This window comes from Artemia franciscana, chromosome 1, assembly GCF_032884065.1.
Source record: "Artemia franciscana chromosome 1, ASM3288406v1, whole genome shotgun sequence".
Taxonomy (NCBI): Eukaryota; Metazoa; Arthropoda; class Branchiopoda; order Anostraca; family Artemiidae; genus Artemia; species Artemia franciscana.
The window spans coordinates 42865197-42883809 of record NC_088863.1 but is presented as its reverse complement, the minus strand read 5'-3'; the positions used below and the strand labels follow the sequence as shown (position 1 = coordinate 42883809).

The following is an 18613-nucleotide window of genomic DNA, read 5'->3' as shown; positions in this document are numbered from 1 at the left end:
ATGTAAATGGGGACAGAACATAAACCCTGATTTACTACAAAACGAGCTGCTAACCTCATTTCCTACCTTAACCGCAGCAGTGTTATTCTCGTACATTGCACTAATCACTTTAACGTATTTGTCTGGTATACCATACAAGGATAAGAGCTTTGCTAAAGCTCTTCTATCAACAGAATCGAACGCTTTCTCGTAATTTATAAAACTGAGGACCAAAGGGGTTTGAAAACTAAGGCACTTTTCAATTATTAATCTAAGAGTGAAAATTTGGTCGACACATCCTCTACCTTTTCTAAAACCACACTGTTCTTCTATTAAAACAATGTCTACAGCATCTCTCAGTCTAAAAAGTATCATATTACGAAGTAATTTGTTACCTACTAAATCCTAGACATTAACGACACTCACTCTTATCACTTTTCTTATACACCGGTTGAATTGAGGCTTTCCTAAAATCGTTAGGTATTTCCCCTTTTTCAAAAATCATATTCATAATCTTCAGTTACAAATTTCTAATCTCAGAGCCACCATATTTAAGAAACTGATTTACCGAACCATCAGTAACTGGATCTTTATTATTTTTTAATCCTTTTAGTGCTGTCGCTAATTCTTCCTCACAAAACAAATCTTCCTTCACATCCAAGGTATCACAAACTTTTTCATTTTCCTTTATATCTATTCATACAACTGTATTTCGGTTCAGCACACTCTCAAAATTTTCCACCTATCTCTCTTTAACTTCTTCATTATCATTAGATTTGGCCCCGTTCCTATCTTTAACTGGGAAAAGTCCGGATTGACTACTCCCTCTCAATTTATTAACATACCAGTACAATATTTTACTATTATACCGTCTAGCTGCATCTCCCAGTTCCTGGGCAATTTTAATCATGACCTCCATTTCAAACCTCCTTAGTTCAAATTGTAATGCTTTCTCAGCTTTCTTTACGTTTCTTTGGTTTTCATATGATCTATAACTCAGATAATTCTTTTACAAACCCGTTCTCCTCTCTATTAAACATAAAGCTTTTTCACTAATATTCCTAGCTGAATCTTAACTTTCTCACCTAAGACACTGGTTTAAATTTAACCCTAGACAATACTAGATGGTGATCTTTACTATTAACATTATCTTGTATTGATTCTGTCAGTCTTTGGTTTACTATAACATAATCAATAAGGTTTGCTGTCTTACCATCACGTGACTACCATGACAACATATGAGTCATTTTATGACCAGACACCGTATTGGTTATAGCTAGATTGTTGTACCTGCGAAGTAGCAAAAGTCTGTAGCCATTGATGTTTTCTTGTCCTACACCGAGTTTACCTAGGCTAGGATACCTTCTATCCTGATTTCTACCGATCTGGGCGTCAAGATCTCCTAGTAAAAACACCATATTTCTACCTGGGACCCTGTCAATTCGCTCATGTAACTGTAAATAAAGTTCATCTGAGTCACTAATATCTTCGTCAGTCAGTTCAACAGGGCATATACTACTATAACTGATACCCTGAACTTTTTAGTCATAAAATGAGCAATTAGTATTCTATTATTAATACATTTCCAGCCTAAATAAGACTTAGCAGCTTCCTTATTCATCATGAGCCCTACTGTGGGCTAAAACCGGTAAAAATAATTAATAGGACTGTTTTGTTGTATAGTGTTCATGTGTATATGTTGTTGTTTTTTATATTTAAGATAGGCAAGGTGGATAATCATGAGTTGTTATGTTTAGATATTTATTTATAAGATATAAATCATAACAGGAATTTGCAGCACAAGTCCTTAGGACCTTCTTTTTTGCTGCAATAATTTATTAGTAGTGTCATTTTTATACATGTTTACATTGTGGATAAAAATAAAACCTACCTACCCCTGTCGATGTACCCCATCCTTCCTGCCTGAGTAAAGAAACTCGATATCACCTAATTTCACGCTCACTACCCCTGGGATATGAGTTTCTGAAACTCCTAATAAGTCCAGTTCGAATGGTCTGAGTTCGTCGGTCAAAATGTCGATAAAATAGTCATTTTTTAAGGTCATAACATTCCAAGCTTCAATTTTTGTGCTGTTTAAGTCTTTGAAATTGTTTTGACCTCAGGAAAAGCATTGATCCCGAATACCAGTGCAGGACGGAGATCAACATATCTTCTCAAGTTAACACCGAAGCGCTTAAGCTGGCTTGGAACCGGACAGCAAGAAGTCCCTGGGACCTCCAGTATGGATGGAGGCTTTGTGCAAGCCTGTGCCCATCTTCTTCACACCGTGGTTTTCAGTACTTGACGATGCTCTAGCGAAACTCTGGCGATGTCCTCGGAGTTTCAACTTAGTAGTCACAGTCACAGGTATAAATAGTCGCAGTCCCAAGTAGTTGCAGTTGCGAGTAGTCACATTCACACTCGTAGGTAAACGTAGTAATAGTAACAGCAGTCCTCACAGTTTCAATATAATACACTTTGCCGTTCCAAAAATATTGTAGATACAACCCTATGGCAACTTGGATAAACATGGAGTCTTTTGATTTAGCTCAACATCAACATCAAAACTTCTGCAAGTTTCGCATTAATACAGTTAGCCTTTTTGGACAAACTCAGCATCAGAAATTCCTCCCCTCCCGGGTTGATACTTATATTTTGGATACACTCTTTTGACAATCTGTACACATAGTGTGTTTTGAATTGGTCCAACACTACCATCAGCATTCTCTGAAAGTTTTGCTTTAATACCCTTAGCACTAACAATAGTAGCAATCGTAACAGCAGCAGTAGGAGTAGCGATATTAGTAGTAACAGCAGTAATATTAACATATCACCTTTTTGGTTAGTTTAACATCCCCTGAAAATGCTCTGATAGTTAAGACTTAAGACCCTAAGCCGTTTCTGAGATATTGCTGATGCACTAATTTGACAGCCTGCATGCACGAAGGGTTGATTTTGTCCAGCACCCCCTCAACAGTCCTTTAAAGTTTCACCATCAGTCTTAGCAACAGCAGTATTAGTAGCAATGTCATTTGCAGTACTACTAGCAGTAGTAGTATGCAAATAGTGGCTTTTTATTAGTTCAACATCCCCAAAACGCCTTGAAAAGTTTAAACCAATACTCTCAGCCATTCCTGAGACATAGCTGATACACTATTTTGACAGCCTGCTAACATATAGGGCGTTTTGATTTATTTCAACAGCCCTCTTGGAATTTCACCTTAATGCGCTTCACCTTGGTAGTTGTAGTAGCAGTATGACAACAGTAGTAATAGCTTTAGAATGCATATAGTACCAATCGGTTGATTCAACATCCCACTCAATCTCCAATGGAAGTTTCAGCTAAATACTCTAAACTGTTCCTGCTGCGCCCTTTTGATAACCAGCATTCATACAGGGTATCTCAATTTCATTCAGTTCAACATTCCCTGAAAGTTTCACCTTAGTAGTAGGAGTAGTCGTAGTGATATCAGTTATATTATTAGTGGTACCATTTGCTGCAGTAGCAGCAGTAATATTATGCACACAGTGTCTTTTGGTTACGGCATTTTGAAAACCTTCATGCACATAGTGTGTTTTGATTTAGATCAGCATCTTTCTAAACATTCCCTGTGAGTTTCACCTCAATATCCTTAGCCTCGGCAGCACTAGTAGTCGAAGATATAATAGTAGTAGCAATAGCAGCAGCAGCAGTAGTTGTAGTAGCAGCAGCAATAGCAGTAGTAGTACCAGCAGTAACAGTAATAGCACTAGCAATAGTATTAGTGATTGAATGCACAGAGTGCCTTTTCGCTAGTTCAAAATCATCTCCAACACACCCTAAAAGTTTCAACTTAATACTTTTCGCGTTTCGGTTACTTAAACAGCTCAATCAATTTGGCCTGAAAGAATCAGCTTAATACTCTAAGGTCTTCCTCATATATTGCTGATACTTCTCTTAGACAACCTGCATACGAAAATGTAAAGACGTGTAAAATGTGTAGAAATGTAGTAAAAATGTGTTTTTACTTAGTTCAACACGGTTTTACTCCTCAACATGTCTTAAAAGTTTTAACTTAATGCACTAAACTCTTCTTGAGATATTGTTGATACACCCTTTTGACAACATGCATGCGCATTAGTGTGGTTTGAGTTAATTCAAAATAACCCAACATTCCTTGAAAGTTTTATCTTAATACCATTACCGTTAGCCTTAGTAGTATCAGTAATCCTAGTACCATACACGTTGTTTCTTTTGGTGAGTTTAACATCTCCCTCAACTGTCAGCATGAGTTTCAACTCAACACTCTAAGCCTTTCCTGAGACGTTGCTCATACATCCTTTTGACAATTTGCATGCACATAGTATGTTTTGATTTAGTTCGTCATCGCCCTAAGATTCCCTAAAGATTTTAACCTTAATATCCTTAGCTTAAGTAGTAGTAATGGTAGTAGTAATAGTAGCAGTAGTAGTGATAGCAGTAGCATGCACATAAGAGCCTTTCGTTAGTTCAACACCCTCCTCAACATACCCTAAAAGTTTCAATTTGATACCTTAAGGAGTTCCTGGGACATTGCTAATACGTCCTTTTGATAGCCCGCATGCATGTAGTGTATTTTGATATAGTTCAACTAACTCAAAACTAGTAGAAGCAGAAGTAGTAGTACCAACAGTAGCAGTAACAGTAGTAGCATGCACATATTCCCTTTTAGTCAATTGAACTACCCCCTCATCACGCCCTAAAAATTTCAACTTAATATTCTAAGTTGTTCCTATGATATTACTAATACACCCTTTTAAAAATCTCTATGCAAAGAGTGTATTTTATCTAATTCAACTTTCCCGTCAATATTTAATAAAATGTTCACCTTAATACCCTTATTCTCAGCAGTAGTAACAGCGAGCACATATGGCCTTTTGGTCGATTGATAACCCTCCTCATCATTTCCTGAAAGTTTAAACTTATGCACTAAGCCGTTCCTAAGTGGCAGTCCTTTTTACAACCTACATACAAATTGTGTTTTGATTAGTTCAACACTCCCCTCGACATTCCTTGAAAGCACATTAACACCCTTAGCGTTTTTGGGACCTCAAGGGCCAAACATACCCCCTTACCTCAACAACAAATACTGTATGAAAACAATGGGAAATTTGCATCCCTTGCCCTAAGTACTGTGGGGAGGGGGAAAGGGGGGTTTTCAGCCCTAGGGGCATAGATATTAAGCCTTTCACCTATGTTGTACAAAACTGGTTTAAGATGTTCATCCGACGTTTTGGGGGGAGTAAGAAGTATGGAGGAAACGCTGCTCGAAGTATAATCCTTTTTAACTCTTAAAAAGGGGACTAAAACTATTAGTTTACAATCGAAAGAACCCCCTCCGAAGCTTCAACTACAACTCCTTGTTGTAGTACAACTACAACAGTAGTTGTTACTACTGCTTTTAATTAAGCAATACTTATTACTTATGCATTTTATAAGCATTATTACTGGAAGTTACAAAACTTCCCTTTTTACTTAAGCATTGCACTGCGCTGCTTATGACTAGGAATAGTATTATTGTCCTATTTATGAATATTCAGGCATTTGAGACCCTTCCCTAAATAATCCCTGAGCGATCATCAGTTAGATGAGACAGAACATCTTGATATTTACAAAAGGCTGGACATGGGTGTCGAATCTGACACAACTTTGAGACATTTTGAACGGTCCAAATTTAACGATAAAATTCTTGCCTAGCTATATTTGGAATGATATGCAATTAATTTACAGTTTAGGAAGTTTATTGTTAGCAGGTTCTGATTTTATTTGTTTTTATTGCAATTTTAGCTTCATATTTGTAATCAATATGCTTAGAAGTTCTTAAACACCAGCTTGGTAGGAACTCCAACTTATTTGGGAAATACGTACTCAGTTTGTTTTGATTCAGGACATTCATATCAAAATCTTGATCCTTTTATATGATTAGCATTTAATCATTCAAGAGCCCTAGCTAAATATTTTCTGAACGATCACATATGAAAAAGAAATAAAATATATGTATATATTTGAAGCTGAGTGGTGAATGAACTAGGGGACTAAAGGACACTTTAGGCCCTCCTATCATAGGGATTGAAAATACTTAAATGACTTAACAAGTTCCCCCATTATGAATTATTTGGATCTCATGCACCCGAACCCCATTCAACTAAACCATTGCATGTCTCAACCACCATGCAACTCAACATAATTCAACTCAGCCATTGGACAATATCAGACACCATGTAATTCCACCCCGTCCACCCCATTCTTCCCTACCCTCAACCTAACCTGTGACCATTTACACACACAAGGAAGAGGTTGAGTTATGCGGGGAATGAGCTGCACACGCATAAAATTATTTACTTTATATGGCTTCACTTAAGATTGCATTTGAGTAATTTGTAATCAAGAAACTGAGAAGCCCTAAAGTCGGTAAGATTGAACCACCCTATGTGAAACATGCATTTAATAAGATTTTGATTATAATAGTCAGCCAGGAATATCGGATATCCATCTTTTAAAGAGTTAGATCCAGATAGCCTTTTAAAGTTGCCTAGGTGAAAAAAAAAGATCCTTCTGAGCGTACAATTGAAGATGTTAGGTCCTTAAATGATATACGTTAATACAAATCTGAAAAACCTGTTTATTAAAACTTGATTTATAGTTGACAGTAAAAACACTCATTATTTTTGTTTTTCTTGCAACAACATTATCCACACTAAAAGACATTTACGAAGCTGTTCATGTCTATCTCTTTGTTTGATGCAATAAACTTCCATTCAATTGAACCGAATTTCATTTTATTCCTCACTTAGTCACTCAGGTCACACCAAAAGTGAATTAGGGAACTCCGCAACCAACCACATATTTTGAACTGTTCTCTCGCTCTCTTAGATCACGTTCTTGAAGTGAATTTGATAAAGATCTTCCGGACTTTGGGAAACAAGCTGAGCCTAGCGTGGTAATTCAAAGAGGCACTTAACTACAAACCATAAATTTTACAGGAGTGTGGACAATTTTTAAAGCGACATTCGACTTGTTTAGATGTTAATTTAGTATTTTTTTTTTCAAGATATATCAGGAACAATTTTGGTATCAGTATCTTGAAAATTTATTTCATATACGAGAAATAACGTTAAATTAATCTAGAACTGTCATTAGTAAATTTATAATGAAACCCACCACTTACCTCGTCCAATATTGCAGGTAATGTTCCGTCATTATCTGGACTAATTACTGTCAAAGAGCTAGAATCGGATAAGTGCATACAGTCCTGACTGCCCCTTCCCTCGCCAACAGAGGGGTCATTCGAATTAATTAGCCCCACAGAGCTAGTGTTTTGATCACTATCTATCGGCACTGAACAAGGGGTGCTTAACTCCTCCAAAAAAAGTCCACTTCCAACGGTCAAGATTGAAGATGGGGTTTTCAAATCATCACAAGAACGACTTCCATCATCCCCAATGATTAACGAAGAAGGTTTAGATTTTACAAAAAAAGAAGAACTATTCAAACTAACAACTGAGCTTTCAAATTGCTGAGAATCTATTGAAGGTTCCCCAACTAAGTCAATAGCTTTTGTATCTTGTCTATCTTCATCTTCGTTTAATTTAACTTCACACCATCCGAAATTTTTTGCTGTTACTTGTGTTGTAATTATGGTGTTTTCGTTATTGAAATCGGATGTGTTACTTTGTGAATGTGTTTCCCAGCCTCGATTCTTTTCAGCATTTTCTATGCCATTCTCAACATTCCAGGTTTGATCTGCATCTTCCCTGGACGATAAAATGGCGCTCTTTTCGCTTTTTGGAGGACTTAAGACAATAACTTCATCTGAAACTAGCTGGGTTGATCTACTTGTGGCATCGGTTTGGACTTCTAAAAAAGGGAAAAACTTGGTAATATCATATTGAATCTAGGAAAAGCAGTTTTAGAAGGAAAAAACTTGGTGCTATGGGTAAAATTATCTAATCTGTTAGAACAAGCTAAACTCACAGTGAAATAGATATCAATACAAATCTATAAGATTTAATAGTTTTACCGAAGAGTTTTTATGGTAATGCCAAAGAAAGACACAGTGAGAACTAACGGGCTTGTTTCACGCCACCATGTTTAAGACCTACTTTGGCCATTTACTAACAAGTCTTTAAAAGAAACAAGTTGTTTTGATAGTCTCATCTCAGTGTGATAGAGGGGAACTGTCCCCCCTTCTCCTCCTACACGGGCTACTTATTAAAACGATTCTAATGATATAGACTTCGTCGTTCTGTGACACGTCTAAAGCACTTGAATCGCTCTTTATTGATACAGGCAATGAGTAGCATCGAACAATTCTCATTCGTAAAGATTGGTATTTGGCAGCTCATCAACATGTTTTAGGTCTAAAACGACCATTAAATAGTTTATATGAAAAAATATGGAATACCTTCCCTTTCTTTCGGAAGAGATGAATAATCACTTTCGTCTCCAGTGCATTCAGGTTCCGCCCTACCTGGATCATCTTGTACCTAAATTGAGCATGCTTAGGACCTCTCTAGAACAGACGGCGCTATAGTATTAACATACACCCAAGCTCACAGCCTATATATACAACAGTTGCGCGGAGTCGTATCTTGCCCATAGAAGGATTTCAGCACACATGTTTAGACTAGGCGTTAACCTCCGGCGCTCCCACAGCCAATCAGCGCGGAAAGATCTTGGCTCTGTTCCGGGAGTGAAAACAGAAATTTTTTGTTGTGACCACCGTTAATTCTGGCATTAATCCCCCTTTTATCTGAACTGTATATAAAATGATGTTAGTTCATTTGTTAATAGATATGTCTATCTATTATCCGTCCATGCGTTCTATATAGGCTGTAGAATCCAGTTTCAAACTGCGAGAGTGTCTGGTTTTGACGCAGCGCCAACCAATGTCGCGACGATAGCTATTCGTTTCTTTTGAAAAATTGTTTGCGCAAATGGTGTCTATATAGGTTGTGCCCGTGCTAGTTTTTCGGGAACTGCCATGTCGTTCAAGCAATAAACGAAACCTTGCGCCTTTAGTTCATTCGTTTTTCTTTCTTCCCAAAATCAAAATTGCTGTTAGGAGTAAAAATAATATGAGATAACAAATGTATAAAAAAAAATCACAAAACAACTTTAGGGGTTTCTGAAAATTCCTTTCCAAGGTGTTCCAGGCAAAATACTTTTAATAGGATCAAATGTTATAATTTCTCAATTATTTTGAAAAAGTTCGGTTAATTTTTGAATTTTCCCCGTATAACAGCTGGAATTCAAATGCAGTTTATATACCTCTACAAGTAGTAAAAGCTGTAATACTTCAAACCCGTTTTCCCTATCCAGCCATCGAATCTCCTTTTTTATATTTTTTGTGGACATAGGAAGGTTTTTTTTATACTGAGGCATAGCGCTGGGTTAAAAGTCTATATGTCCCCGTCTTGGGGTCCTGGCCCATCTGGGGCTTGAGTGCACGCACCCTATTCGGCTTTCGCTAATTTACGCCGTCTTTCTAATTTTTAGTTCGAACATTTCTGTTTGTGCATTTGATTCTTTAAGATTAGAGTGGGTTCTCAGGATCTTAGCCTTTTTTCCTGAGCAAACAGGCAAGATTATTTGGCTTTGTTTTGGGAGCATATACCCAATTCAACTTTCCTTAATTTACGCGTTCTTTCTAATTTTACAGCTGGTACAGTTTTAATAATTTCAACTTCTGATTCTTATAGATTAACGTGCCTTCTCGGAATCTTTAGTTATTTTTAGCATTTTTCTGGAGAGAAATGGGGACTCTGTATGCCCCCGTCTTGAAGTTCTGGCCCTTCTGATGTTTGGGGTCAAGCATCTTGTTCGGCTTTCATTCATTTATGTATTTTTGCGTATATTTTACCATTTATCAGCCTTTTAACGTTTTGTTTTTCCATTTAATAGGTTTTAAATGCTTATTTTTTTGTAGTCTTTACGATTGTATCACTTAGTCTATTTTGAAGGTACATTGTTCGAAATTATTGATTTATTATATTTCATGCTTTGGCTATGGAAATGCAAGTAAGCTTTATATAAGTCAGAAGGTATGGAAATGTAAGAAAGCTTTATGTAAGTCAAACCATGAAACAAAGAAAATCAATAACTTCGAACATCACACCAAGATTCTGAGAAGGCACGATAATCTGGAAGAATCAAAAGTTGAAAATGGGCATAAAAAATGTACGAACTAAAATTAGAAAGAAGGCGAAAGAAGGTATGTAAATTGGTTATATTCAATGCTTTGGCTATGGAAATGCAAGTAAGCTTTATGTAAGTAATTAGCTATGGAAATGTAAGTAAGCTTTATGTAAGTCAAAGCATGAAACATGGCAAATCAATAAATTCGAACAACACACCAGGATTCTGAGAAAGCACGGTAATCTGTAAGAATCAGAAGTTGAAAGTGAGCCTAAAATATGTATGAACTAAAACAAGAAAGAAGCCAAAAGAGGGTGTGGAAATTCGTGCCTAATCCCTCTTGATTACCGCTAATATCTTTTGCCTTCGTCTTTATTATTGGCGATGGAGAGGGGTTTTAATATCCCTCCAATTCCGAAATTTTTTTTCTGTGTAGAATAAAATATTAGGCTACATTCACATGCCTAACGGCACAGAGATGAAAAGGCCGAGGCGGAACATCATGAGCCTCACCAGGAAATTTTTTGGGGGAGGGGAGCTAAAAAATACTACCAGCTTTGTTTTTAGTATTATCAAACGATGACGCTTCTTTTTTCCTATTTATAGAAAGTTTCAATGTATTTAACATCAGAGATTCCTATTATAGAGGATGGTTTCAGGCACATAGATTAGAGGTCACGCAAACTTTTCATGAACAATGAACAATAATACCCCTTTCTGTCCATCCAAAATTTTATAGTAAAAATATTATCAACGACTTGGTACAAAAAAACTACTGTCCAACAAAAATGTTCACTAAATACCCAAATTTTGTCTAAAATTTTAATTAAAATCCAACATTTTAATTCTACAGTAAAGAAACCGAAAAAACAGGGCGCTACCAATCAATTTACATTTACTCATATATTCAATTTAATAAAAATAAATCAGGGGTGTGTGGAGGGGGGTAGCCTACATCAAATCTTGAGTAGGCCTGGGCATGATTTGAAAAAAGATAAGAAATTAAATATTAGGAATAATTTAAAACTATTTAAAACTAGGAATAAGTGAAGATGAAAAGGTGACATTGGGTAACGAAAAGATTGATCAGGTTGGGAGCTTCACTTACCTTGGTAGTATTATTAGTAAAGATGGTGGGAGCAGTGAAGATGTTAAAAGCAGAATAGCTAAAGCTTAGGGTGTTTTTTCACAGTTAAAAAAAGTTTGGAAGAATAAAAAGATAAGTCTGCAAACCAAGAGTAGAATATATGTAAAAAGACTATCAACTTCATTCACGTTTATGACCCTCTGCAGCCTTTTTTCCATATTGATACTGGTTAATTAGTCCATGTTGTCTTTTGTTAGTTTGAATTTTTTTTCTTCGCTGTTTATCGTTTTTGTTTGTTTATAATACTCCGTACTTTGTTGTTTTTTGTACTTTTACGGGTAATAAAGTTCGTTCATTCATTCATTCATATTGGAAGCCACAGTGATGACAGCTGTCAAATATGGCTCTGAAGCATGGGCGCTCCGAAAAGCAGATGAAAATTTACTAGATGTTTTCCAGAGAAATCGCCTACGGACTGTTCTGGGTACCCGGCTGACTGACCGTTTTTCTAACAGTAGGTTGTACGAAAAATGTGGTTCAATCCCGCTTTCTAGGCCTATAATGAAAGAAAGGTTGAGATGGCTAGGCCACGTTCTGCGGATGAAGGATGACAGATTGCCGAAGATTGTCCTTTTTGGCCAACCGTCTGGGGCTACACGGAAAGCAGGTCGTCCTTGTCTAGGTTGGGAGGATGTCATAAATAAAGATTTAAAGAAAATGGGAACTTCCTGGGAGGGTGTAAAGAGGGAGGCCTTGAATAGATTAGGTTGGAGGAGGAGCGTGCGTAGCTTTGTTGGCCTCAGGCGGCTTGGTGCTGCAGTGAGTTATTAGTAGACCCCTCTTAAGTAACCAAAAAGATTGGAGGACAACCAGCCTACTTCTATGCCACTTTTTGCCCCAAAGTTGTCTGATAAGTTTTTTATCATAGTTAAAAGGTTCAACGAGTATGCCTTTAAGAATAGCAAGACCCCCCCCCACAGCCCCCGGGCAAAAGGGCTAGATTATTTACATCTCTGAGCCAGCGTAAAATTATTTACGTGTAATATATATTATTTGGAAGTATAAAGACATTTTTCGACAGGGAGGATTTTCTGCTGGGGGGGGGGCTACGGGCAGACTTTGCGCGGGGAAGGAGATTTCCGGCGAAAGGTGAAACTTTCTAGGTGAAATTTTACACTGGGAGAATTTGTTAGAATTCTTATACGAAATTATTATTATTTGTACTCAACAATTTATTAGTTCCATGGCGATGGGATGAACAGTGGTAATGCATAAAGGACACATACACTGACATTTTATTTTATATATAGATTCATTTGTATTAAAAATTTATAGGTTGTGCTTTAGAAGAGTTAAAAAAAAAGAAAGAGAAAAAAAGTAAAAGCTTTTACTAAAGTAGCCCCTCTTGTACCTTTATTCCCAACATTTAAGGAGACCGAGTACTGAATTGCTTTCAAAAGACTATTCAATAAGGCTAAACCAAGCGGAAAATCAAGTTCTTACAAAAAAAGAACAATAAGTGAGTTAAAAACTTACACTGAGATTCTTCATCACTTCAGTTAATTTTTTTTTTTTTTTTTAACATGATCAATTTCATAGCTTTATCTGTAGATTATGCAAAAGCATATTCTAGAATATCTTGCCTAGTCAACTTCTAATAAGTACGGAAAAAATAAATAAATAAAACGCAATATCAGTAAATACTACACTGTTACTTTAAAGAATTAGAACCATTCCTTTGTTTTTTTTTTCTTTAAATTTAACAGATAGCCCGATATAAAATCGAATGTATGTTTCTCAGTGAGTGTGAGTGTCCTGTATGCATAACTACATTGTTCATCCGGTTGCCAAGAAAAGTTAAGAAGTAGTTGAGTACACTATTGCGAAGGTTTTAAGTATGTAATTTCTGACCCTTTCAATACTTTACACGTTGACTGAATTTAGACTCCTCAATACAAATAACCGATAGTCCCTTTTAGTCATATTATTCATATTTTCTGGATATGCAATAAACAGGTTATTTTAAAGAATTTTGTCATCTAAAAACTTTCAAAAAAATCGAAAAAAAAATCAATAAACTCTCCGAGTTTGGTATTCAAACTTTCGTTAATTTGGATTCAGCCTATTTTTTCAGACACTTCTCAAACTTAATAATAATATCGTCTTTCATGTATATATATATATATATATATATATATATATATATATATATATATATATATATATATATATATATATATATATATATATATATATATATATATATATACTACTACTACTAATAACTCACTGCAGCACCAAGCCGCCTGAGGCCAACACAGCTACGCACGCTCCTCCTCCAACCTAATCTATTTAAAGCCTCCCTCTTTACACCCTCCCAGGAAGTTCCCATTTCCTTTAAATCCTTATTTATGACATCCTCCCAACCCAGACAAGGACGACCTGCTTTCCGTGTAGCCCCAGACGGTTGGCCAAAAAGGACAATCTTCGGTAATCTGTCATCCTTCATCCGTAGAACGTATATATATATATATATATATATATATATGTATATTAGGGTGGAGCTTATTTTAAAAATTTTGGAAATATTATTTTCTTACCCCCCTAAGTTGTTCCATATCACCTGAAAACATTGTAGAAAAAGTTTGAGCCATTTATAATAATGTTTAGGGGTAGCTCAAGTACCTCAAAGATTAAGAAAAAAAGTAAAAAAGAAGGAAAAAGTAAAAAAGAAGGATTTCGAGCAACTTGTATTTTGCTTAAAAACACATAAACAAAATTGTTTAGTTCCTATTTATGGTTGACCGGATAGAGTCTGTTTCCTGCTATCGGGATAAGCTCTGCGGTGTTCATTGACAACTTGCAGCAGAACCAGACATAATTTAGCCGGCAATGCAAAATTTCCATCCTTCAGAGATGAACGTGTTCAGACTTGTTTGCTTTTGACCGGTTGCGCTTACTAGAGTCTCGGACACCAAGACTCAGTCTGGTGTAGTTTTTGCTCGAGGCGATATTGTATCAATTCTGTTTTGTTATCAGTGTTGTTTTTTTACAATAATAAGCTAATTGTGTATTAACTTGTCTCAAGACAGTAGATTTCTATAACGTTAATGACTACTGAGCGTTGATTGACGAATTTGAATGTAACTGAGCCTATTCTTTTGTTGGAGAAGCAATGAGTTGAACAATTTTTGCTCTTTTTTCTAAAAAAAATTCACCCTACCTAAGTTCATGATTATAAATTCTGTTTTCTTTTTATTTCAGACCCAATTGAGACTGAAAATGTTAGCAAATGAAACTAGATCTCGAACGGAGTTATATCTCATTGGTAGCTCTGTGTCTGAATTAAGAGGTAGCAAGCTGCCTTCATTGCGAATGGCTCTTGGGTTCTTCCTTCATCTCCACCTTGATCTGAATGAGACCATTAGGCACTCGTCGGCTGCTGGTGTAACCGAACTAGCAAAGTTTTGGCGGAAAGCTCGAATTCCAATGAGAGATCATCAAAACTGTCAAACCAAGCTTGAGCAGGCATTTGAAGAATGGCGTCTTCTCAAGAAGAACAAAGCACGAAAGTCATCAACTCAACAGGCGAGAGAGGCGGCCTTCGTATCTAGGCTCGAGGATCTTTTTGACATCGCTCACGCCGATGCCCTGAAAACGATGTCAATACAAGAAGACAAAGATTTCTTGTTAGCCCAGCGAGAAAAAGGGAGACGGGGGTCAATGGTTGGCGTAGATGAAACACTAGCTTGCAAGGAGAAAAGGGTGTCTGAGAGAGAGCAGCAAACACTTAAAAGACGACAGCAAACAGAGAACATACAACAGATAGAGGCTTCCACAGCCGAACTTACCACATCTGGTTCAGAGATCAGCGCAGCAGAAGACGTTGACAGTGAGGAGGCTGTTGGAGGAAGCAGAACTCAAAAAAGAAAGAGGGGCCGAAAAGCTGTAGTTACACCTGAACTAGCAGCAGCTCTTGATCGTACTAAAGTATCAGACCGCAAGGCTGTTTTTGTCATAGCAGAAACTGCCAAAAGCTTAGGAATGACTATTGACCAACTAGCTCTAAATAGAGATTCAGTTCGCCGACTCAGAGCAAAATATCGAATTCACAGTTCTGCAAGCATCAGAGCCAAGTTTCAGAGTGATGTTCCCCTCGTTGTCCACTGGGACGGCAAACTGATCCCCGACCTCATTGGAAAAGAGAAGGTTGATCGTCTGCCTGTTTTGGTTTCCGGAAAAGAAGTTTTACAGCTACTCACAGTAGCCAAGCTTCCATCCGGAACAGGCGAGGCTCAGGCTTCTGCTGTCTTCGGAGCTATTGAAGACTGGGGCATACCCGGCAACATCCGAGCCATGTGTTTCGATACTACAAGCTCAAACACTGGCAGGATCTCTGGTCCTTGTGATCTGTTGGAGCAGAAGCTAGGTAAGGAACTCTTGTCACTGGCTTGTAGACATCATATTATGGAGCTCGTCATTGGTGCTGCGTTTCGAGTGTGCATGGGATCGACATCTTCTCCTGAGGTTCCACTCTTGAAACGCTTCCAGGACTATTGGAGATTCATAGATACAGATAAATATGAAACAGGAATTGCAGCTGATGATGTGGCGCGTCTAGTGGATGACATCAAACAAAGTACCATCGATTTTGCTAACAAGCACCTTGAACAGAGCCAGCCGAGGGATGATTACAAGGAATTCCTGGAACTTGTGCTCATCTTTCTTGGTGCTACTCCTGCGAGAGGAGTACGATTCATGTCACCCGGAGCGATGCACCATGCCAGATGGATGAGCAAAGTGATATACAGTTTAAAGATCTGGATGTTCAAGGCTCAGTTTAGACTGACTCTCACAGAAGAAAGAGGTTTGCAGTACGTGTGTACCTGAAAGCCTGGATCTCTGCACCTTTAGCCTCAGGTGCTCCGTACAGTGACCTACTACTGCTGAAGTCGCTGCTCGAGTACTCGTCCATCCATTTGGCAATCTCAAAGGCCACATCAAACAAGTTTTCCGGTAACTTGTGGTATTTGTCACCCGAACTCGTTGGCTTGGCTTTCTTCGACAGTCGCGTCAGTTCGTCGACGAAGAGACTGATGGTGAGTGCCATGCAGAGTGAAGACGACCAGGAACAGGAACATACCAAGCGTATCACCATTGATCTTGATTCAGCCAAGAATAAAAACCTGGAACATTTTGTTACAGCAAAGTCAGCAAAACTTTTTCAAATGATGGATCTTCCGGATGGATTTCTCACAGTTGATCCAGACTTGTGGGAAGATAGACACGACTACAAGCTAGCGTCAGAAACTGTGAGGTCACTCAAAGTCGTCAATGACCACGCTGAGCGAGGAGTGGCACTCATTCAAGAGTACAGCGGTTTTATAACCCAAGATGAGTCGCAGCTGCAATTTCTGCTGCAAGTTGTCAATGAACACCGCAGAGTTTATCCCGACAGCAGGAAGCAGACTCTGTCAGGTCAACCATAAATAGGAACTAAACAATTTTGTTTATATTTTTTTAAAGCAAAATACAAGTTGATCGAAATCCTTCTTTTTTTTTTCTTTTTTCTTAATCTTTGAGGTACTTGAGCTACCCCTAAACATTATTATAAATGGCTCAAACTTTTTCTACAATGTTTTCATGTGATATGGAACAACTTAGGGGGGTAAGAAAATAATATTTCCAAAATTTTTAATTTTTAAAATTTTTAATCGAAATCCTTCTTTTTTCTTTTTTCTTAATCTTTGAGGTACTTGAGCTACCCCTAAACATTATTATAAATGGCTCAAACTTTTTCTACAATGTTTTCATGTGATATGGAACAACTTAGGGGGGTAAGAAAATAATGTTTCCAAAATTTTTAAAATAAGCTCCACCCTAATGTATATATATATATATATATATATATATATATATATATATATATATATATATATATATATATATATATATATATAAAACATAAATTTTAGAAGAGGGTAGAACATTCACAATGGGTGTCAACTTACATATTTTTTTTTTTAAACAATAATAGTGGCAGGCGGTTTTTAAATCAAAGTTCTTTTAGGTATGAATAAATATACATTTTTTGTTTTTTTTTGGGGGGGGGGGTGAATTTTCTGCTAGAAAATTTCTAACGGGGAAACTTTTCCGTGGGGAGGGAAGTTTCTGGGGGGTTGAACTTTCCGAGGGAAATTTACACTGAGAGAATTTACCAGAATTTCTATATGAAATTATTTTTATGTCTTGATTTCTCTTTGGCGACTTAATTTTAAATGTGGAGATGTTAAGGGGAATTGTCTGAGGAAAACTTTTACCAGGTTGGAAGCGTTTAAAGCATCTTTCAAATGGATGGGGATTTTCCCAGGGAGAAATTCTAGATGAGGAATTTTCCACAGGAGAAATTCTCCAGGAAAAACTTTCTACGGGAGCAACTTTTTATAAAGGGGGGAGATTTCCAGAGGGGGGATTCCCACGTGACTTGAAAAACAATCAGATACCAAAGTCTTTTTCAAATGAAGATGTGCTAAAAAGATTTTTTCAGGTGAAGTCGTTCGCACGAAATTTTCTGGAAGGAATTTTCGTGATAATAAAATTGTCTAGGCCAGGTGAATTTTCTTGACGAGGGGGGGGGGGGTTTACGAAGGAAAACTTCTCATGGAGGGATTTTCCGTTGGAGATGTGATTTTCCATGGAGGAGAATCCGGTTTTCCCGGCATTATTTAAAAAAGATGAGAAATTAAATGAAGAAGTTTTCTCAACTGAAAGTAAGGAGCAAAATTGAAACTTAAAACAAACAGAAATTACTACGTATCCTATATGAGTGGGTTTCGCCTTCTGAATAACTCGTTATTTTTGCTAAAATTTGACTTTTTGCCCCAATTGCTTAAGGAAGGCTCATGAAACAAAAGGGACGTTTAATAAGAATTAATTTTACAAAAATTCCACAAAAAAAGATTTTCAAAGAAAATAAAAGAGCTTCACTAAGCCAAAAATGATCTGAAATAAAACCAAATAACCTTAAAAGCATAAAACTACCAATAATCACCATCAATAAAAAAATGAAACTCAAAACGAACAGAAATTACAATTTTATGGCCAAGTCAAACTCAAAACTAGAAAAATTAACAGGACTAAAGCTAAAAACTCCCATGCCTTCTTGAGCATATCATTGATGCCTTCTTTCCAGAACATACTTTGCACTTTACTAAAAAAAAAAAACAAATAACCGCGAATGATCAGTTTAATATACACATAGCCTACTGATATTTATTGCTTAAAGTATTAATATTTTTTTATTTATTAAAATAAAAAAAGTTAAAACATTTAAATTTATTTTGTTTTCAGTAAAGTGCAAATTATATTCTGGTCTTGAGAATCCATGGGGG

The 18613-nt window shown here is 36.9% G+C and overlaps 1 protein-coding gene across 3 annotated transcripts in view; it reads right to left on the bottom strand.

Moving 5' to 3' along the window:
• LOC136029961 (TATA element modulatory factor-like) overlaps positions 1-18613 on the bottom strand; it is a 241771-nt gene that overhangs the window by 184451 nt on the left and 38707 nt on the right. For all 3 annotated transcript variants that reach the window (XM_065708519.1, XM_065708530.1, XM_065708538.1), the window contains exon 3: positions 7167-7855. In XM_065708519.1, the coding sequence (XP_065564591.1) occupies positions 7167-7855 (689 nt within the window). The remainder of the gene's footprint in view (positions 1-7166; positions 7856-18613) is intronic.